This window comes from Danio rerio, chromosome 4, assembly GCF_049306965.1.
Source record: "Danio rerio strain Tuebingen ecotype United States chromosome 4, GRCz12tu, whole genome shotgun sequence".
NCBI classification, from domain to species: Eukaryota; Metazoa; Chordata; class Actinopteri; order Cypriniformes; family Danionidae; genus Danio; species Danio rerio.
The window spans coordinates 50185284-50209665 of NC_133179.1; the positions used below are offsets into that span (position 1 = coordinate 50185284).

The window sequence follows — 24382 nt, forward strand, 5'->3', positions numbered from 1 at the left end:
TGAATCCAAGTAGACAGACAAACAGCTTATGGAAAATTCAAATTCTACATAAGCTCATATGCGAGGGCCACAAAGATGAAACACTGCCTTCATTCTGGTTGAAGATAACGGATGTACCTCAAACTACAAAACAAAATGATGAAACAGGTAAGATATTACATATTAATAATAAAAATGCCAGTTATCATCATCATCACCATCAGTATTATACATTTAAAAAACAAAAAGAACATATTTACATGAAATCACACATTTTCGAAGGTCAATCATCATTAATTAATCCATCATAATCTGTTCTTTCCTTTCCCAATGTATGATCTCTTAAAATATAAAGACGTTTCCTGGATACACATTTATTAATACTAGCATAAAATGTTTAGATGTAATTTATGTGAGGCCTAAAAGAAAAGACTTAAGCAAATTTAAATAAAATTACATAAGATGAATAAATACAGGACCTATGCTACTTGGTAAAAATAGGTATTGGCAATGAAAATATATATTTTTTATAATAATTACAACATTTTAGAGTTGGCTAGTTTTTAAAAGAAAAGTTTTAAAAGATTTGTTTGACCTTTGAGTTTCTAAAATTCACTCTATGGGGAAAATATTAACTTGAGAGCATTTTAAAAGATATAGGCACCATTAAATCAAAGAACATAATTGAATATATAAATATAATCAATATACATGTATATTATTTTAACTGTAATATTCACATTAATTTATTAATTACTTAACAATTATAATACAGTTATTATTTTTTTTAAACATCATTGTTTTAATTATTTATTAGGAATTGAATATAGGAATTGAGTGAATAGGCCTATATATGAATAATTTAGACAAATACAAAAATGCGATTAAATAATAAAATCAATAATAATTTAATAACCCTACACAGCACTTTTTATTCATATCTAATGACGATTATAACACAAACAATAACACATTTTAATCTTCAATTATTCATTAATAAACCTTTTAATTTGTCACTTTTTACTCCGTGACTAGCCCGCGAAACCAGGCGGTGGGCATTATATAAGTTGAGGTCTGTGCCCATCGCGGACACAGCCTGGGTCATTTAAGTGGACATTCCTAACGAACATAACTGCCAGTTTTCCTGAGGTAAACGTCTTTTTTAACTTTATCGTTATATTTTATTATAAATTGGTTATAACTTGTTCATACAAGTACCTACGAATAAAATGGTGTTTTAAATATCAAGAATAATGGTTATTATATCGAGTACGTTATTCATTAATAAAGATGAGGGGTATTTGGCGCTTGTTTTCGTGTTAATAACAATAACGTTATATACAATGTCAGAAAAATGTCGCTTCTAGTAAATGTACTACATTTACTATTCAAAAACAGTATTCTCGTATTTTTTCCGTGTTTTCTCTACAATCGCTATATGTAGGCTATCTTACGCCGCTAACGGTTTAAACGGTAAAAGCCGTTTAGCAAGTATGAAGCATTTTACGGTAACTAACGTTAGTGGTAACACAAATCCGACTGAGACTTTAATTTAGAGTCCGTCATATTATTTGTTAGATTAAAAAAGCAAAACAATACTACAAACAAACAGCAGGTTGTCCCACATTTGGTTTGACTGAATCAATGTGCGTGTATTACAGTGCCTGTGCGTCTGTGTGTGTAAAAAGAGCGCCAGCTCATTCATTCATTACAGCCAGGCTATGAGACCAAGAAACGCTAACGTTACACTTTTAAATTAATATAATAAGCTGTAAGGTCTCAGTCGGATAGAGTGCACTCTGCGTTTTGCTTATCTTATAAGTGCAATTTTAGGCTATGTTTTCAGTCTTTATTAACTGTGTAATCTGTTTTCTTTTCAGTGCCGACTGCCCCTGCTTCTTGTAAGTACCATTGATTTTATACACTTTAATCAATTAAAAAAAAAACATTTAAAACTACAAATACTTTAAATTTAGACATTTGCAATAAAACCTAATTTTGTCTTGTTTTTTCCCTTATTTTGTTAACATCAGCTACCCCAAAGGCTCTTTTAAGGGCCGAAAAATATCTTTGGAAATGTAAGTTTTAACTGACAATATTTACACGTCTCAATATTTAGGTTTAGACAATTTAGACCCGTTTTGACCCGGGACCTTTAATTATTATTATCATCAAATTAAAATTATAATCTTATATATTTTTATAATTTTTAAAACGTTTATCATTATTATAAATTATAAATTGAACTGATTATGAATTGAAATCGTTTTTTAAATCAAGATAAGTAGGCAAAACCCGGGAAGGACATTGAAAGGTTTGTGGTGAGACACTGTTTAGTTGCTTGGTATCATTTTGAAATAATTAGTTGTCAAGTGAATTTGTTGATTCATCCAGTATTTATCCGACAGGCTTAGTAGCAGCAAAGTTGGACTATGTGTTTTTCACATTTTTATAACATTTTAAGTTAACACATCTTTGTATATTTTTAATAGTCTGTCTCTAAATGTAATGTATCTCTGCGTAGAACCTAGCCTGGGATCACTTTTGCATATGCAGAAAACATTTATTTAAATTAAAAACCGAAAATATCCTTAACTGTTTAATTAATGCATTAACCCAGTAAGTGTTTTACAATGTCATGCAGTTATGACACCTGTCGAAGTTTAATGTAGCTTGAACACACGAAGAACATTATGTGACATAAGTGACGCATCGCGACATAGTCAGTGACACTGAACCGTGGGGTGTGCAGGTTACCATCAGGTTACCAAAGCTTAAACCATCTCCTTCATGTAAATATCATTTATATAATATGCACTAAAGTCTGGCCTATATTTGACGCTTCAGTCGACGTTATCAAGTTAATTTTAAGTTGAAAACCGTTTAGCGGAAATGAATTATGTGATCACGTGTAAAAAGAAGGTTTTCACAAATCAGAGAACTATTTGATGAGAGAAAACGCAGAAAGTTTGACAAATGTGGGTTTTCTAAGTTTATGTATAGTTAACGTTACATGAAGCCATGTAAAGCATTTTTTCCCACTTTTATAGAATGTCCCTAAATAAAACTTTCACCTGTCCGCTAATGCGAGCGCAATTTGCGTCAGGCTGATTATTTGTCACCATTTACACACCAAACAATGCAATATTTATTTATCACCTTATGATTTATTTCTCTTTTAATCTATAATGGCAAGCGCATGACCGACGCCTCACGGAAGCCACAGTTCAGTGTCCCACCTAACGTTACTTCATCATCTGACAAACTACAACGCAACGCTAAATTTATTTACTAACGTTAACGTTTCCTTACGTTTTATCACTCGCTTTTAACCCTAATACCCAGCGCATGGACATGTAGAAACTGACATTGCTAATTCCTATGCAAGAATGAAGTAAAATATTTTCGCCAACGTTAGCCTACACAGACTTCATATGATGTCCATATTTTCTTGATTTGTAACACATTAGAATATAGTAATGACAATAAAATACTTACCTAGTCAGCCTTTAGGTGTTTGAAAACATTAACAATGCCCACAACAAATGCAACTACGATACTGCGAATCCCCGAAGCATGCGAGAATCTCGGCGGGAATTTTTTCTTTAGCACGTTTTTGGCGAACGACACACTGCTAGTTTATACCGCCGCCTAACGGAAAAATGGTAATTTACTCCAAGACCAAAAGTGTCCCTAGGAAATAACTAAATAAACACTTCCTAATAATGATAATCCAATAAAATTTTATTTGTATAGCACTTTTCATAATTACTCCAAAACAACTTCACAAAAGGTGCAAATATTAGTTTTCACATCTTAACCAGGATTGTTAATAATTATGGAGGGCACTGCAAATGTCGATGATGCTGTTGGCCCGCTAAAAATCAGCATACAAGAAAAAAGTCATAGGTGAAATTAAACATCTTTAAGAATAAAAATGTAAAGTCTACTCATGGCTTCTTGTTTGTTACTGGATTGGAAGGTCTTATCACTGGCATTGTGTTTCACATTCTTTGCTAATATCTTTATGCAATTTCAGATGTTATTTTACATATTAACATATAACACAAAAGATTTGTTTAAGAACTGTGTTTAATTGTTAAATGCCTATTTTCGCAGTCATCCTGCATCTCTGACTTGTCATAAATATTAATTATATTAAAATTAAATAAATATATTTTTAATTTGCAGACATGTAATATCTAGTGCATTCAGTGATGTTTTTCTTTTTTTCAGCAGAACACAGAACATCTGAGCTTTGTAAGTATGTTTTAACTGTATAATACTGTTAGATTAATTAAAGCTACATAATGTTGTATGTACAAAAAACCGGCAACCATCATCCCAGTCTCATGTTCTGACTTTAACAACGCATTTAACAAATGCCTGGCTGGTCCATGATGGTCTTATATATATATATATATATATATATATATATATATATATATATATATATATATAACTTTTGGTAGTTAAACACGTCACACAGTTTTAAATACATGGTACATAAAGGCAATGATAAAAGCTTAAAAGTTAAACTGATTGAAAGATGTTTGCATCAAGTCTTCTATCACTTTATGTTGAACATAAAATGTAAAAATTCTTAGATGACATAAAAGTAGTGTTGGATAGAGTACACTTTAGGAAACACAGATATAATCAAAATATCACTCTAGCTAAATTAAATATAACTTTTGTACCTTCAGGAAAATACTCATGTGCACCTATAAGCTTTGGCAAAACATGCCTTTATCAGTATCAATGTCATAATGCATACACATGCACATGCACATGAGTTTGCTTTTTAATATATTAGCCATGTGTTAGCCATATATTAGTTAATAAATATTATTAACTGTCATCACGGCAAAGATAAAATAAATCAGTTATTAAAAAAGAGTTATGTCTTGAAAAATATCTATTAGAATATTATGTGCTGTCATCATGACAAAATAAATCAGTTATAAAATAAATCAGTTATTAGAAAATAGATATTACAACTATTATGTTTAGAAATGTGTTGAAAATGTTCTTATACACACACACACACACACACACACACACACACACACACACACACACACACACACACACACACACACAGTTGAAGTCAGAATTATTAGCCCCCCTAAATTATTTGCCGCCTGTTCATTTCTTCCCCAATTTCTGGTTAACGGAGAAAATATTTTTTCAGCACATTTGTTATCATAATAGTTTTAATACCTCATTTAACTGATTTATTTTATCTTTGTCATGATGAGAGTAAAAAATATTAGACTAGATATTCTTCAAGACACTTCTATACAGCTTAAAGTTACATATAAAGGCTTAACTAGGTAATTACGTTAACAGGTTAGGGTAATTAGGCAAGCTATTGTATAACGATGATTATAATGATGTATAACGACGAACTGTAGAATATCGAAAAAAAAAAAGATATATATATAGCTTAAAGAAGCTAATAATTTTGTCCTTAAAATGTTTTTTTTAATAGAAATGTCTTTTATTCTAGCCAAAATAAAACAAATAAGACTTTCTCCAGAAGAAAAAGAAAACATTATCAGACATACAGTAAAAATTCCCTTGCTTTGTTAAACAACGCTGGTAAATATTTAAAAAATAATAAAAATAATTCTGACATCTACTATATATTTTTAAATAAAATTATTAGCCATCATTATACAATGACTTGTCTAATTACCCTAACCTGCATATAGTTAACCTAATTAACCTAGTTAATCCTGTAAATGTCACTTTAAGCTGTATAGAAGTGTCTTAAAATATATCTAGTCTAATATTATTTACTGTCATCATAGCAAAGATAAAATAAATCAGTTATTAGAAATGAGTTATTAACACTATTATGATTAGAAATGTGTTAGAAAATTCTTCTCTCTGTTAAACAGAAATTGGGGGGAAAAATAAACTGGGGGTTACACTGTGTGTGTGTGTGTGTGTGTGTGTGTGTGTGTGTGTGTGTGTGTGTGTGTGTGTGTGTGTGTGTGTGTGTTTTAGTATGTATGTATGTGGTTGTCCTATTGAACATAAAATAAGATAATTTTAGGAGATTGTCCCCAAAAATTTGTTTCTTTTGCTAAACACAAAAGAAGATATTTTGAAAATTTGAAAATCCAGAAGCCATTGACTTCTATAGGACTTTAAGTTTCAACTGGATATCAATGGCTACTGGTTTAAATTTTTTAAAAATATTTTCATTTGTGAAAAAAAAATACAAAGGGGTGTGGAACCCCTTTAGGGTGTGTAAATGAAGAGGTTTTTGTTGTTGTTGAATTCTGAAATAAAGTAAAAAAGGTTGCATGCGATTAGTAAACTAATTATTCAGGGAGATAATAGATTAAAGGCAATTACATATATTTTCTATGTGGTTTTAATTCTTCTTTTATTCATACATTTTTTTGTCTTTCAGGAGAATTTCCAAAGCAACAACATCACAAGATCCAAGTAATAATACATACACAATACATTAGAACCTAAACATGTATAGACCTAGCTCGTATAGAAATACAAATATAGCTTAATACATGTGCAGTACATGTACAAAATATTGACAATAGCACACATTTACACACATCACAATGTCCTACTGGACAAAAAGAAGAAAGACTTTGGCCACTGTGCAAGAGATAGAACAGGAGATTTTGAATGAATACAAAATACAAACAGAAAACAATCCCGAATCTACTGCACAAGTTAACGCATCTCAAAACTTTGAAAATAGAGATGAATTGCCTTCTTGCAATATAGTTTCCTCTCTTGCGACCGACCACGATAACCCATGTTGGCTTGATTCTGATTCTGAATCTCTTTCTGACAGTGGTAGTATCTCTGATACAGACCAACCAAATGCAGAATCTGACAGCAGTAGCAACGATTCAGTTAATCAGTTGCAAAAAAAACTGCAAACATGGGCAGCATCTTTTTGCATACCTCTCATAGCTCTAACAGCACTACTGGCAATCTTGAGGTCCGAATTTCCTGATTTGCCCAAGGATGCAAGGACTCTTCTTGGCACACAGACAAAGGTACCTGTAACTAAGATATGTAATGGGGAATATTACCATTTTGGCCTGGTCAGTTGTCTACTGAAGACATTGGACCATATTGCCAGTTTGCCAAAAATAACAACTCTTGCTTTGCAATTTAACATTGATGGAATTCCCCTTTTCAAAAGCTCCAAAACTCAATTTTGGCCAATTCTCGGAACGATTGACTGTGACAAAACACGATCGCCATTTATAATTGGTTTATTTTGTGGCAATAGCAAACCAAGCTCAGTCTGGGAATACTTGAGAGACTTCATTGCAGAACTGAGGATAGTTCTGCGTGAAGGTATTGTGAGGAATGGAACTCGGTTTAAGGTTGTAGTCTCCTCCTTCATATGTGATGCCCCTGCAAGGGCATTTGTCAAACATGTCAAGTCTCACAATGGCTACTATGGCTGTGACAAGTGTTCCCAGACTGGAGTTTGGTCCAATAAAATGACGTATCCTGAAACTGACGCACCTTTACGTACGGACGATGACTTTGAAAAAATGAAAAATGAAGAACACCATTTGGGTAACAGTTTAGGCCCCTTGACTGGAGTAGTAAAAATGATAACCCAGTTTCCAATTGATTACATGCACACCTGCTGTCTCGGAGTGACAAGAAGACTGATTCAAATGTGGATGAAAGGCAAACAGCTCAGAACAAGGTTGTCTTCACAGCAAATTCAAAAGATCTCAGACAGGCTTGTTGCTCTCCGTCCTTTTATGCCTAAAGAATTTGCCAGAAAGCCTCGTTCGTTGAGAGATGTGGATAGATGGAAGGCCACAGAGTTCCGTCAATTTATGATCTATACTGGGCCGATTGTTTTAAAAGGATTTGTCGAAAATGAAATTTACGACAATTTTATGCTCTTTTCTGCTGGCATGTTTCTGCTCCTCAGCCCTGGCCTTCCTGGTTCAATGATAGAAATTGCCAACAAGATTCTGTCATCATTTGTAAAACATTACAGCCAGCTTTACGGCACAGATGAAGTTGTTTACAATGTTCACCAAGTGATTCATCTTGCAGAAGAGTATAAAGCATTTGGCCCTCTTGACAACATATCTGCATTTCCATATGAGAACTACTTAGGAACACTGAAACGGTTGGTTAGAAAACCAGATCAACCTTTGCAGCAGGTTGTCAGAAGACTATCAGAAATGCCCACAAAACAATCTCACAAATCAAATCAAGAATCACATCTCTCTTCAAGTACAAAAGACCCAAAGCTGGTGCATTTCTCTGATTGTGTTTTATCACCAAACCAAGGAGACAACTGCATTCAAATTGACACAGGCATTGCTGTAATTAAGAACATAATGAAACAGGGTGAAACTGTCCATTTAGTGTGTCAGACGTTCAAGAAAATGGAATCTTTTTACACTTACCCGTGCGACTCCTCTGCAAATGGCTGTCACAGAGTCTCTGTCTTGCAAGAAAAGACTGATTTGGTACCTTTGTCTAGTGTAAAACAAAAATATGTCCTTCTTCCAGAAAATGAAAACAGTTTTTTTGCGCTACCCCTCATCCATTGTAGATAAAGTTCCCTAAGCATAGAAAACACAGTAAATACTTACATGTAGTGTCAGCTTCTTTTGGGATTTTTTTAATAATGCTAACCACAGACTAATTGCATCAAAAGTAACAGTCTGTATTGCGTAATTTATGTGTGTGCACATTATAATACACATATCATACATGTGCCTATATATATATATATATATATATACACACACCTGTATGTATGTCTGTATGTATATTTTGCACTATTACAATATTTTTTATCAATTGAATTTATTACAATACTAAACATACAATACATATTTTATATATAAATAGTTATGTTTATTATACTAAATATATACACATACACAGATCTTATATAATATTTATACCCTCAGACCTTAAAAGGTACTGCCCCAGTGACAGCTTTCATACCTTTATTTCTAAAAGTGTATGTATGTAAACAGTTTTTTTTCTATTCCTGTTATTTTCCCATACTGACATTACATAAAGATAAATGCATTTACACATCCCTTTTACATATCACACATCACAGGTTTGTAATGGGTATGGGAGCTGAACACGCAGCAACCCATAACAAACCACACATATTGATTCACACTGAGATCTAGAGATAAGAGATCTTTTAGTTACTTTTTTTCCTGTCCTAAACAGTGATGGATAACCAGTGTTATGCACTGGTAGAATTCCCTGACAAGGGAACAGATGTTGTCCCTGAAAATTGGCTTTTGGGTCAAAAATGTTATTGGCCAAATTACAATCCTACAAAAATAAAGACAGCTGTGAAGAAAAAAGAAGCTGTCAAAGACGGATGGAAACTATTTGAGCCTGTTCGTCTACTTAAAAAGTGTGGTAAGAGTTGTATGCAAATATTAAATTATTTATTATCTCCATGAACTTGTTACTATTCAAGATTCACTGAAGATTTTTATTTATTTTAAATAAATATTATTTATTGTCTATATATTATTAGATACCTTAGAGAAAGCACAGAAGATGCTAAAAATGTATGTGGAGTCCAATCTCCCTACATCTGAATTAACTTCTGATGAAGAGGGAAGTGGAAACAAAATAAAAAGAAAGAAAAGGTTAACTTTATATACTAAAAAAACTATTAAAGTGATGTCTTATTGATAACTAATTTGAGTGTTTCACTTCACAGGCCTAATCCACGATTTATTGACTTCTCAGAAAACGATTCTGATCAGGACATAACATCACATAAATTGAGGCTTGCTGCAGCACCCCCAATAGATTTTACAGGTAATGAACTTTTTTATTGTAACTATTAATTGTTACTTTTTTCAGAAGTAACAATATCTTGTTAAGGGTGATAAAGTAATTATAATAGAAAAAGTTACATTAAAGTTACATTGCTAGTAATAATATAGTAGCATTTCTGTTTTAGTCTTTTTAACATCCTGCTCATTCTGACATTTTTGTAGCTATGAATGCTTCAGCAAATCTGGCTTCAGGACAGACTGATTCAGGCTGCCATGGTAAAAATGCACATTCCCCCCAGTAAATTCACTAATTTTCTGAATACTCCACAAGTTATTCCCCAGTTTAGGCATCTTTTCCTCTTTAAGCTGCAGTCACATTGGGCTTTTCCTCGCATAGACTCCCATTCATACGCACGCGAATGCGTCAGACCGGAAACGCAGGGTCATGCGTTAAGTTTCGCAGGTTGCTGCGGTGCAAAGTTCAAGCTTGGTGAACTCTGACCTGCGAAATCGCATCACTTGACTGCGTGAGACCAATCGAGGATTAAAGCTACGGTCACATTAGAGATTGAGCATGCCAAATTCTGTCGTGCGGCACTGCGAAAAGGGACGGGATTAAACAAGTTTATTAGACATTTTAAAAAAAAGCGAGCGATTGCTTCATGTTTTAAAATTCTGTCCAGGGATGTCATGCTTTGATCTTTTGATTGTTTTTCTCTAAACATAAATTTTAAACATTGACCAATGGCTTGCTTTTTTAAATGTCTAATCATCTAGTTTAATAGCTACTGCCCCTTTTCACAGCGCCGTACGACAACATTTTGCATGCTCAAACTCTAGTGTGACCACAGCAAGGCTTTCTAAAAATATCAGTGCAGGTGTGTTGAGGCAAGTTGGAGCTACAATCTGCAGAACACCGGCCCTTTAGGGGTTTGGGCACCCCTACCATAAGTTAAAACATGAGCGCATGCATTGAACACCACAAGTTCTCTTTCGTGATATTTAAAACCATCAATAAACCTTAAACACTCTTTTTTTTTACCTTTTAACCTATTTTCTCTATTAGCCTATTGATTTTTCATAATCATTGGAGGCCGAAATTGAAAATTACTTTTGATTAATTGCACAGTCCTGTAATATTAGCTATTATGGCGAAGTCGTAACTAACTTAACTTTAAATGACTTACACTTTGAAACGTTTCTCCCTACATCCAAGTCTTGCACAAGTAGCTCTAATGAATGTCCTGGAAGTTTTGGCGTCAGTCACTTGAGGCAGGTAAAAGCAACCAATCGCATTGTCTCAGTGTTTGGGAAGGGGAGTACTCCCGTCGGTTAACCCTTTTGGAACCTTTTTATCTTAATTGTTAACAGAGTATTATTTTATTTTGAATGCGATTAAATTATTGGGTGGAACATATCAATGATTGGTTAATATTTGTGGGATCTTGTCCAGAAAAAAACATGCATTTTTATTTTTTAGAACTAAAAAAACTTTCATTTGTTTTTAGTCAATCCAAAAAGAGGACATATTGAGCACCATGGGACAAGCCATGTACAACACCAAGAGTGTTGGGTAAGTAAGTTACTTAAAATGTATATATTTTTTATTACTAATTGCATTATTAAAATTGGTTTCACATTATTTTCGTTGTTATTTTGATTAATTTTCTATGAATTAATTAGAAATTAATTGTATTATTCAGTCAAACATAGTCTTATATCTTTAAAAATTAAGTTTTTTTAATAGCACACATAACAATATTTAGCTAGCAAACAGAATTACTATGCAAAAAAGTAATGTATGTATATATATATATATATATATATATATATATATATATATATATATATATATATATATATATAATGTATGTATATATATATATATATATATATATATATATATATATATATATATATATATATATATATATATACATACATAGGGTATATATATATATTTTTTTTTTATATATAAATATATCAAAACAACAAATTTTTTCGAAACAATGACTTCATATTCCATACTTAAAATGTGTGTTCATTCTTAAATTTCTAAATCAAATTAATTTATTTAAAATAATAAAAAAGAAAATTATTTAGTTTTTACTCTGCTATATTTCCAATATCAAATTTGTAACTTTTTATGTTTTTCATATAAAAATGTTTTTTCATATGAAAATAAGATAATTCTGTGAAGCATACTTATATAAAAAACTACTGTCAAATTTATTTGCAATATTTTAGGCAGGTATATTATAAGTAACTGCAATAAAATTTCTACAAAATTAATAGTAATCTTCATTTTCTCAGCCTTTAAATGAAATAATTATAGTCACTAATTACTTTGCAATTGCACCAAACTCACCAGGACCCAGCCTACCTTGCACACCAGAACACACAATATAATGAAACACACCAGGTCACAGCCTACCGAGCACATGAAGACACTCACGAAGGACACCAGGACAGACACCATCAAGCACACCAGGACAGACACCACCAATCCCACCAGGACACATATAGAGCTCAGCTGGACACAAGATATAGTCCTCACTTGGACCCACAGTACAGAGCTCACCAAAGTACATACTACAGAGATCACCAGGGAACACTGAGTGAACTGGTTAATGGTAATGATTTAAGCAAATACATCTACACTACACCTTTATGTTAATTTCATGCTCATTCCTCACTTTGTAATGCATTTTATTTAGTTTGGACTTAAACAGGCTAAACTGTATCCACTAATACATCTTGACATCCATGTTCCTTGCATTTTTAAAGAGCGATACATGGACCAAACCTCAAGTCAGACTGCCTCCGCCCTTGTTCCCAGTGGTATGTTTTTCTAAGTGTAACCCCTCAAAGTTTATTAGAGATTGTTTCACCACATTTCTAATCATAATAGTTTTAATAACTCATTTCTAATAACTGATTTATTTTATCTTTATCATGATGACAGTTCATCATTTTTCATTAGATATTTTTCAAGACACTTCTATACAGCTTAAAGTGACATTTACTAGCTTAACTAGGTTAATTAGGTTAACTAGGCAGGTTAGGGTAATTAGGCAAGTTAATGTGTGATGGTTTGTTCAGTAGACTATCAAAAATTAGCTTAAAGGGGCTAATAATATTGACCTTAAAATGTTTTTTTTTTAAACTGCTTTTATTCTAGCCAAATAAAACAAATAAGACTTTTTCCAGAATAAAAAAAATATTATTTTATACTGTTTATATATTATACTGTGAAAATATCCTGAATCTGTAAAACATAATTTGGGAAATATTTAAAAAAAGAAAAAAAAATCAAAGGGCCTAAAAATTCTGTCTTTAACTGTATGTATATATATATATATATATATGTGTGTGTATATGTGTGTATGTATGTAGTGTTTTGGTTTGTTTGTTTAATCTTAGTCTTTCAATTACTAATGACAGAAATTAGCTTGAGTTTCTCCCTCTACAATATTTATTAACTAATTGATTAATTGTTTTCTTTGCAGAGTTGTCTCCTTTTAAAAGGAACGTTTTGAAAATTTTATTGGAAATAAAAAATGAGCAACGAGAACAGAGGGCAATGATACAGCAATTACAGGGAGCGCCAATACCCATTCCACTTCAAGCCGAAAGCAGCTTTGCTTTCCCAGCACAGTCACTGGATGACTTTGATGCCCTTGAGAAGATGCTGCAAAATGATGCTGAGACAAACAGATTGGTATGTCTAGTAATGTAGTTACAATTATGTTTCACTTTTTTTAGGTCTAGGACACACTAGATCAGGGATAACCAAACTTGTTCCTGGAGGTCCGGTGTCCAGCAGATTTGAACTCCAACCCTATAATTAAACACACCTGAACAAGCAAATCAAGGTCTTACTAGGTATACTTGAAACATCCAGGCAGGTGTGTTGAGGCAAGTTGGAGCTAAACCTTGCACAATAGTATCTGGATGCAGCTTTTTATGATGTAAGTTGAGATTGCATCACTTAGCGATGCAATGTCAGACACAATGCACTCAATGGAGTGAGTGACGTCACTGTGACAGGTAGGGTTAAGAGTGGGGTTAGGTGAGCACATTAAAAAGCATTGATGCAGCTCAGATTGCACTGCACCAGTTCTGCATTCAGACCCCTCTCACCCTGCAGGGCACCGGATCTTCAGTAACGAGATTGGTAATCCTTGCACATGATGTTCATATCTTTAAATATTATTTGAAAATGTTAATACATTTTTAAATAATAGTTTAAGATTTGAACATATAATAACATTAGTAAATGTTACATTAGTAAAAACAAAAGTTTACTAATCCCATTAGCCTATTAGTTCCTCATCACTACAGCAAGAGTGCTCTTAGGATTTTGTTAATGTGGTGGCATGGGACAGAGGAACTAATAGGCTCATGGGATTAGTAAACATTTTATATTTAATAGCCATTTGATCCTTAATCAAATGCTAAGTTTTATCTTCATCATAATCTACACTACTACACCATAAAGCATCTAAGAAACCTGTTTTGATATATTTGCATTAAAATTATGGTTTGTTTATCTAGATTCTTTTGGTAAATTTGTGAACAAAAGTTATTGATGATTGAAGTCAACAGATAATGCCAAAAATAAAAAATAAAAATGTCAAGCAACCTCTCAGATATCAATCAAAATTTGCAATATTCCATCTAGATAACTTAACTGAATGTTTTGTCTGGTTTTGTGTGGATTTAGATGAACATTTATGTTAATGCTGATGTTGATTCTCATTAGATTTGCCAGCTGTCACTACTTGGTGGACTCAACTTGCAGGACACTGTGAGACGCATGTTAAGCCATGTTTTAACAAACAGGTTGGCATCCCATTTTAATTGGGCTGGACGTGGAAAGAAAAGGAGCTTTGAAGCCTCAAATTTGCAAAAGACAATGTTCCGTAAGTAATAGTTGGTTTTCTATACAAACAATCTCTAAAAAATGTAGACATGATTAAATATATTAGATAAATGTGAAAAAAATAACACAATGTTAGTTTTTGTTCTTTTTTTACTTTCAGGTGCATTAAGAAATACTTCCCAGGGGAAAGAAGCATCAAAAACAGACTTTAGCGAAGTAGTAAAAAAATGGTTACGTTACGCTCCAGACAGAGATGGTGGCAGTGGACGACAATAAGTTCCAAAATGAGATCTTGCTAATCAGTTTGTTTTGTTTTGTTGTGTTGACTGTTGACAGTTTCATCTAATTTTCAAAATTTTTAAATGACATTAAATTTAAGAAAATTTTTAAATAAAAAAGTGTATTAGCATCTTATTGTCAATAAAGGTGTAAGTCTTTTAGGTGTTCAGTTTTAAACATAATAAAATTAATAATATTAGATTGTTTTGGTGAGATTTCCATTAAAATTCCTGTAGGCCTGTAACATTCAGCTATATGAGGTAGGCTACAATTATATTGTTTTAATGCTTGTAATTAGAATGATTAATTGAGTAGTAATATTGTAGTAATTAATATATATATTTTATTTTATATGTAGGTCAGTATGTGGCGTGTTTGCCGTCAAGACCATACAGTACGTGCATTCCACTGAAATGTAAGTTTGTGCATTTTTACCGCTACATATGTTTATTATAAACACTGAACATGGGAGTTTGTGTGTGCTATTATTTTTTACAGACTCTTAGCTTCTACAATGTTTAAATGTATATCCCCAGAACAATATCTAATAGATATTGTAAAAGTATCTTTAATGTTTTTACATTTATCATTGGTGTTTTTACATGCTCCTTTTCACAGAAGCATTGTGTTTGTTGCTGCATGCGATTCAACCAACAGGAGAAGATCTTAACGCTATCCACACTTGTACGATGAGAATGTGAGTTTCACAACTTCTGCCAGTCACAAATCCAGAGACCAAGATCCTCTGTCTTAGTTAAAAAAAATCATATTAGGGTTTAGTTAGCCTACATTTTCTTGTTTTCTATTCTCAAAGTTAATTTACATGCCAGCTAAGGATCTGTTATTTTACAATAAGTTTAGTAAAATCATGGCAAGCAGTAAAATTGTGAACAAAGTAATTTTTTTTTTAAATAAACTTTTACAACATTTTTTGTAATATTGTCCTTATACTCTGTGCTCGTTTTTGTGATTGTTTTAGAACTTCCGATTCAGTTAGTTCATTCAGAAATGACTAGAAATAACAAATTGCAGAGAACATTTTATTTTTAATATTATCACTATTGAGTGAAATTTTCCTATGCATGTATGTTTTGATCATTTGTACCATTAATCTTTTTGGAAAATTACATATATATATATATATATATATATATATATATATATATATATATATATATATATATATATATATATATATATATATATATATATATATATATATATATGGTTTATATATATATATTGTTTAAACTTGTTAACCTTCAGTAAATATGGAATGATACTTTATAAAACAATGCACTAGATGTAACGAGCATGTAATTATTGCATTTTAACTGTGTTTAATGCAGGATTTCTGTGATCTCCAGTTGAAGACATCAGATTTTTGACTGGACAGATGTACCAACACCAAACTGAACTATGCTTTTTCATGTCCTATGAAGGTATTAATATGGCAAAAACGAGCACCCATAATAGTGGAATATGTAGTAGCAACAAATAGTCAGTAACACTTTCCATGAAAATCTATATTTGTAATGCATTATGCATATATTTAAAAAAATATGAATATAGGTATTTTATGCTAAACACATAACCTTCTAATTATAAAACTTTCATATTTGTTCTTACTACTTTTTCAATATTTATGGTCTGCATGTTTTTTTTTTTTTTCTTTTCTTTTGTGGACTTTTCCATTCAAAACGTCTTTTACTTTACCTTATGCAGACAAAAAAAAAGACTTTATATTTCTTCAATTGATGAATAGGATTAACCTATAATAAAAAATAAAACCATATCAAAACCAAAACTAGTTAAATCTTATTATAATAATACATTAAAGAAGAATAAACTGAAATTTAAGAATAAACAAATAAAAAACTTCAAATAAGAAACCGTTTTTTATTTATTTTTGTTTTTGCTAATACTTCACATTTTAAGCCTTCCACATACAGTAGGCTACTTGTCTGTCCTGTGTGGTTTAACAGGGATCATATACCTCTTTGAAACGTAGCCACGGCCGGAGCAAGCTGCATTGGCGCTCCAGGCAAACGACTTGTTGCGGACGCCGCCCTCACTATTTTGCCTATTCTGCCAAGGTCACCTCTATGGACGTGCCAGCACTGAACGTGCCTTATTGTAAAACTGTAGATAATTAAATGCACAATAATATATTTACTTTCGTGTAGCTATGGTAGTGGATTTGTTAAATTTTCTATACTGGCTGCAGAAAAAAAAGAATATTAGTTTACTTATTCAAAGTGTCTAAAAAATTGCTTTGCAGTCAGCCTGGGCTACAGTGCCCTAAATATATTCATACCCCTTGAACCTTTCCACATGTTGTCATATTAACAGTTAAATAAACCATCTGAACCATCTGATAAAGAACAAGCTTCCTCCATTTAGGCTTTTTACTTTACTTTAACTCTTTCCTTTACTCCTTTTTTTCGTGGATAAGGAGCGGTGTTGTACGCACTCAATTGAAGACATCCATTATAGCTTACATAATTCGTTTTGTTTGTTAAGCTCTAATATTTGTTTCAAAACTATTTCTAAATTCAATTCTAATTTCCAGCAAACGAACAAGTGAACAATTATAAGGAAGTGTGCTCAAAAAATGAGTTTTATCCAAACACACGTCCTATGGTCCAAAACCCGACAGGTGGACAAATCTAAGCTTTGTTTTAATAAAACGTATATGAATATGCATATAAATAATACTACTACTACTAATAATAACATTATACAAAAGCAAGTAAATAAACTGAAAAAAGACCCAGAAATGAAAGCATGGTGACAGTGTTTTTTATGTAATAGTTGTAATATTTTATTCCTTTAATTGTTTTCATATAAAGATATTTGCATAGTGCTCTAAATCCTATAAAACAATGTGTATGCAATTAAGGCGCACAACAAACAGACTTTGCTGGACTTTAGATCTGCTCTCAGCTGGTCTATTGAAAAGTCTTTTTTTAGTTCCTCAAAATAGCAGGGCGTTAACAACACCTTAACACGCTACCTTTTTAGAATGGCACACCTATGAGTCCACAAAGCAGTGTAAATGGATTTGCTATTTAAACAACATGGCACAAATCTTGAAAATTACTGTTGAGCTTGGGTGCATTTCCCAAATAACATCATAACTCGCGGCTGAACTATCATAGTATGCATAGTTTAGAAAAAGAATAATGTAACAACGAGTGTTTCCCAAAACGCATAGTTTCTCTGTTGCAGATCCATGGCTTGAACCATGTTAGTTATAACGTAAAACCCCCATAATGATGCTCTAAACTGGGTGAAGTAACTGCTTCTTTAGAGAAGAACCCATAACTTCTTTGTGAAAATTATTGTTTTACACGCACACACATTTAAAATACAATCTAATATTAGATTTGGTAAAAACATGCACTAGCTTTCCATATTAACTGAAATATATGTAAATGGCACATACACATATAGGGTTTGCTTTACTAATATTATTGAGAAGTTGAACATTAGTTATATTCTATTCCAAAACATATCACGCACAAAAGCTAACACGTTTTCTAATATCATATAAATCATAAAAACAAATAATGAGTCTATTTATTATGAAATGAAATGTAATATTTATTATTTATTAGAAATGACAAAAATCAGACTTTAATAATTTTATTGATGATGATGACGATGATGATTATGATTATGATGATAATTCTTATTAATATTAATAAGTAGGATTTTGTTTATTTATTTTTTTGAAAAGTCTACTTTTACAATTTAACACGTTAACCACTGCAGAAATTTCTAACCAGCAGGCTCATGTCATCTAGAAACTCAATAAACAACCTACTATAAATGAAAATAATTAACTTATGCTTTTTGTTTTCACAAGCTTTGAAAACGTAACATAAATTCCGCTTTTAAATAGGTCACCTTTAGCTTTCGCCATGAGGCTGTGTTCAAAATGACATCAATGTTTTCAAAGTGCACAGCGAAGACAGCACAAATGTAAACATGAAGATCGCTAAAACTGAACTGTAAGAATAGGTTGAAAGCAAATTACACCTTAGAGAGATGCCCTTAATGCTTTTTTACTTTTCATAATGGCAACTTTGAATGTTAGAGTGTTCTAAATAAATAGGACATATGGCGGAAAAGTGGCAATAGAACACAGCCAGTAACTGTGTCGCGAACTAGCTCCAGAGCTGTAGTTGCGTGTCCTCAAGTTTGCGACGCTGTTTGCGAGTGTTCGTTGGAGCGGCGGATTTGGGAAACGGCTAATAAACAAACTATGGTTGTAACGACGGAACTTGAGTCTAGTTGGCTTACGATGGTTTTGGGAAACGCACCCCAGGTTTGTTCAATAAAATATAATCTAGCCTAAATAAAATTAAGTGAAATATTTAGTTTCAAAGAAGCCTATATTCAACTGTTTGTTACTGTTTGTGACAAAACCATCCGTTGCACATGTCAATTACAATTTAATTCGTTTAATCAAGTATGTTTTTTACATCTCCCACCATGCAAGTACATACACACTTTAAAACACACAAACACACACTATTTATTCTCATTCTTTCTTGCTTTATTAATATATCGTAGTGTATACCGTTTAATAATCAATTTACATTATTTATAAATAAATAAATAAATAAATAAATAAATAAATAAATAAATAAATAAATAAATAAATAAATAAATAAGCGGTGTTAATTTGCGCCCTGTCATGGTTGGTATGCACATGTGCAATGTACAGTCGTAAGGCTGCAGGCGACACTGCTCTCATCTTTCCAACAGAGTTTGTTCTAATAAAAGCCTGTTCTGCTTATTTAAATGTGTCATTAATAGTAACAGTTTAATATGGCTTCTCTGAAACTGTAAATATGTAACTTTAATTTAGGCTAGATTATTATTTAATTTACCAAACCAACATAATCTTACGGCAACTAGTGTTTTGGCGCTGAAGCATAGGACTATAGCAGACTTGTTTTGAAGCACTTCACTTCAAAGGTTATACGTTATTCTTTTTTATCTAGTAGTTAACTGACCAATGGAAAATACATAAAAATTAAGATACAAATTTTAGCTAACGAAATTTATTTAAAAAATATATATTTTTCCAAGAAACATATGAATTATATTTTCTAGCTAAATTATTAACTGTGCGGGGATGATTTGTTCTGTTCTGTGGAAAATAAGGATTTAATTAATTATTCTGCTTCACACTGCTTCACAGTTGCTGATGTTCTTTCATTTCATGTTCAGGCAAGGGAATAGCAACATTAGCAGAAAAGTATACATTTAGATTTCAAAGAAAATATATTAATTTTAAAAAGGAAACATAAAAGTTTATCAGAAAACTTTAAAGACACCATGACTCTTCATTTAATAAACACTTCGACACTCACTCTGACAATTTTAAGTTAAGTCATTTTAAGTTATAAGTTTACATACAACTTGCAGGAATTTTTTTTTTGTAAAAATCTATTTCAAATTGCATGTTGCATTTAGTAGGCCTACTGGCCTAAATAAACTTTTACATCACAAACAAATATATAATCATTACTTTTGCTGGTGCAAATTTTGTGCACGCGCTTGAGTGCGGAAAAGGCTATACACATATAATTCTGCATCTTTTTTTAGGTGTGGCTACGCCCCAGTTAAAAAGGAATCATAAGTTTGATCCTATTCTAACGAATGCCTTTAAATAATGTAGTAAGTTGTCTGCAAGCATCAGTGTTAATTGAAATTAAAATAAGATAAAAAAAAAACAACAAATTTAATTTGAGATAAAAATACTGTTATAGTAATATTTGTGACTGCTTTGAAATAATGCTCGTTGTAGACGTCACAGGATGACAGATCGTGTAGTCTGGCACATTTATGACAAATAAAGGTTTTTATCAAGAAAAAAATTGCATGTTCTCGTGTGATCTGACTGTGGGTTAATAATTGGCATAGTTCATGACAATCAATATCTGTTACACCTCACTGCACCATTGCAAATGTATGTTTAATTTTCCCCCATCTTAATGACCAATTCCCCTCAAGTGGATGCACTGTGTAATATGAGCTCATCATTTCTAGGTTATATCAGTGGCTGCTGTTAATGCACAGGCCAGGTAATAAAAAAATAGGCTTCATATTTAATTATGGGTGGGTCACAGACGGATAAGATCAATCATTGGTTCTGCAAATTTTAACTACCTTTTCTAGAATATTAAAGGGCTTTAAGCTATTTATTTATATCTCCATTCTCACACAGAGTTTCTAAGTTTTCTGTTCTTTCAACAGAGTTTGTTTTGCCAACACATTCTGCCGAGGTAATGGGCTCAGTGCTGCAAATACATTGCAAAGCATCTCCTGCTTATTCAGATTTGTCATTAATAGTGAAAACTATTATAGGCTTTATTATAGGCTTCTCTGAAACAGTGAATGTTTCACTTTCATTTTATTCAGGCTAGTTCAATAATTTATTTAACAAACCAACACAATCTCACTGCAATTCTTGTTTTGGCACATATATAGCAGACTTGTTTTTAAGCACATCATCTCAAGTGTTATTAATTATCCTTGTTTATTGATAACTGATCAACGAAAGATACATTAAAAATAAATAAAAAATTATAGCAAACGAAGTTAGTTTCAAAAATATATTTTTTCCAAGAAAAAATTCACAAATTATATTTTTGTTTGTACCCCTCCACTAATTATACTTATAATTTAGAAAAATAAGGATTTAATGAATGCTCCACTGTAATTGTATCACAAATCTCAGTTTTATATTTGTAAACAATTTAATAAGTTATTATTTTTAAGATTATGTCTTTAGCATCTGATTTTTCCTTGCTGCTGCATGCTTTCATTTCTCAGTCTCTCGATCACAGCAAGTTCAGGCGAGGGAGTGTTTATGAAGAAACCCATGGCAGGAAAATATACATTTAGAGTTCAAAGAAAATATCTTAGTATTAAAAAGCAGTAGGCAGAAAAGAGACTCTGCCTGCATCAGAAAAACTGGGTGAGCCACGTGTATCGTGAAAATATTATGAAGTAAAACGTGCCCCTCGATCATTCACAGGATACTTATTTTCAGATAGCACACACAATCTAAAATCTTTCTCTGTATCCCGGACGTTTTTAACTTAACTGAATGCATTCGTTTACTGGATCCTTAGACTGAAAGGTTTACAGGGGTTCACTGGTTTGAAAATATGTCTGATCGTAAAACCTGCTTCTTTTTATTTCTAAGGTATTTTAGGTATTTGTTATACACTAATTCAAATTACTTGGTTGTGGGAGACGGAGCGGGCGCAGACACTAATAGAAAGTGTCAAATTATTCTTTAAATGTATTTTATAACTGAAATTTAATTACTAAACAAATTGAAGCATTACGAATTTGCCAAGAAATGTCCCACTTTACCACGGTAAAATAATGCTATATATATACTTCCTCTTCGATTCCCGGAGGTATAAATCGGGCTAAAACTCCAGTATTTGAGCCCGGCTTTAAATACAAGATAAAAAAAGCTATTCTCCCTCGTTAGATAAGCGGTTGAAAGTGGATAAAAGAAACACATTTAGATGCAAGGTGTAAACGAAAATTGTTGAAGGAAATGTAAAAATAAATAAATAGTGTTTTTTTTATTAATGTAACGAGCTTATTTTCAACATTTTATTTCGTATGACATTTTCAGGCAATATGCAACTATTGCATATTTTGTTTGCACAACAATAATATACATGTCAACAAGGTTACTGATCTTCTGTACAATAAATAAAATGAAACTTTGAGTTTATTTCTTATTTTTTGATTTGTGCAATTGTATTCATGGAAGGTGTGACTTATTACTTATTATTGTGACTTATTACTTATTATTGAGAGAAAGAATCAAGTAAAAGTTTGCAACTTTAAAAATATTTTCTTCATGACTTTACTGAAATATTGTACACAAATTTCATTGTCACTGGTGCTCAGTTTTGCTACAATAATGCTAAATACAATTGATGTACTTTACACACACACACACACACACACACACACACACACACACACACACACACACACACATATATACACGCACGCACGCACGCACACACACACACACACACACACACACATAGTACATTTTATTATGCACATCTTAAAAATATGTTTTTCTTGAGAAAATTGTTTGTCTATATATCGAATTCAACCTATAATTCAAATGTTCTCTCTGTGTATGTTTGAGTGTACTGCGTGTACAGAACTAATATATGTAAAATGAAGAAATTATGACAGATTGTGGTGTTTAATTTGTCATATATACTGCAATACCTAAATTATCTTAAAATACATGTTGAATTAGAACACAAATAGACAAATGTATTTAATATTCTACAGTTTGAGTAAATGGTTTTGACTTTGTACTGCGTGCATAGAAGTTTTGAATGAATGTATGCTCTCAACGAATGATTACTGCTGTATATTTGTTTAAATAAAAAAAATGATGACAGATTGTGGTGTGTTTTGTCATATATGCAGATTAAATTATAATATGTATCCTTTAAAACTGTATTATGTATTTATTCACGTTGAAAATGTTGTTTAAGCATTCATTTCGACGTTAAATCATTTGGATAGATTGTATGTTGAATATGTGTGGATTCTATGCTGTTCCAATCGACTTAAAATCAACATCATTTCAACGTTAGATAGACAAACCAATTAAGTCGATTATCTGTTGAAAATGTGTGGATTCTATAACGTCGTTTCGATCGACTGAAAGTCAACATCGATTCAACGTTGGGTAAGTAACCAATTGCGTCGATTTCAGGTTAGATTTGAATGGAGTGCCTGACGTCGTTTCAACATTACCCCGATGAGCAAAACGATGCTGAATCAACGTCGGTGATCAACGTGGATTCGATATCAAAACAAAACGTTGATTTTAGGTTGAAATTATGTCATTTTGCTATCTGGGTACAATTCTGTAATGAGTTTCCTCAACCTTAGGTGCTACAGGATATTTAGGATAAAAGGTAAAAGCTTTGTCCTCTACTAAGGGTTAAACAACTCCTAGATGATATCACTTAAAATCACCCATGATAAGGCGTGTTTAAATTCTTTGTAAATAACCTTGTTGTTACATTTACTATAGAAAATATCAACATTCCCAGACAGCACACATACGTTGGGCCGACGTCGGCCGAAGGTCAACACGTCGGCCCCTTTAATTCTAACATCGGTATATGGTCGGCCAAACATACGCATGATCGTTCGGTCGTGTGTTCTATTGTTCCAGCTCAACAAACGTCGGCTCTGCGTCGGTTAACGACCAGAGGCCGACGAAGCACTTCATAAGCACTTGATCTCTCATGCCCATGAAAGTATCCGGCAACATATTTGGTTTACAAGTAAGTTTTTGCGTGCATAATAAATTAGACAAACGCGACATGCATCATGTGAACTGCGTCGGTCGGTCCAG

At 32.2% G+C, this 24382-nt stretch overlaps 1 protein-coding gene across 4 annotated transcripts; it reads left to right on the plus strand.

Annotated features, from left to right (window-relative positions):
- Positions 1-1019: 1019 nt before the first annotated feature.
- On the plus strand, positions 1020-15133 carry si:dkey-65l23.2. Of its 4 annotated transcripts, NM_001100052.1 has the most exons (15): positions 1078-1128; positions 1860-1880; positions 2013-2057; positions 4216-4239; positions 6407-6441; positions 9205-9402; positions 9524-9638; positions 9713-9813; positions 9996-10049; positions 11282-11346; positions 12145-12406; positions 12561-12614; positions 13283-13494; positions 14539-14698; positions 14819-14939. In NM_001100052.1, coding segments are annotated over exons 5-15 (1338 nt in total). In that variant the 5' UTR covers positions 1078-1128; positions 1860-1880; positions 2013-2057; positions 4216-4239; positions 6407-6440; the 3' UTR covers positions 14935-14939. The 4 variants fall into 4 exon arrangements, with proteins under 4 accessions (XP_073802802.1, XP_073802801.1, NP_001093522.1 ...); XM_073946701.1 differs by lacking the exons at positions 9205-9402; positions 9524-9638 and having other exon boundaries at positions 1020-1128; positions 4219-4239; positions 14819-15133; XM_073946700.1 differs by lacking the exons at positions 9205-9402; positions 9524-9638 and having other exon boundaries at positions 1040-1128; positions 14819-15133.
- The last annotated feature ends 9249 nt before the right edge of the window (positions 15134-24382 follow it).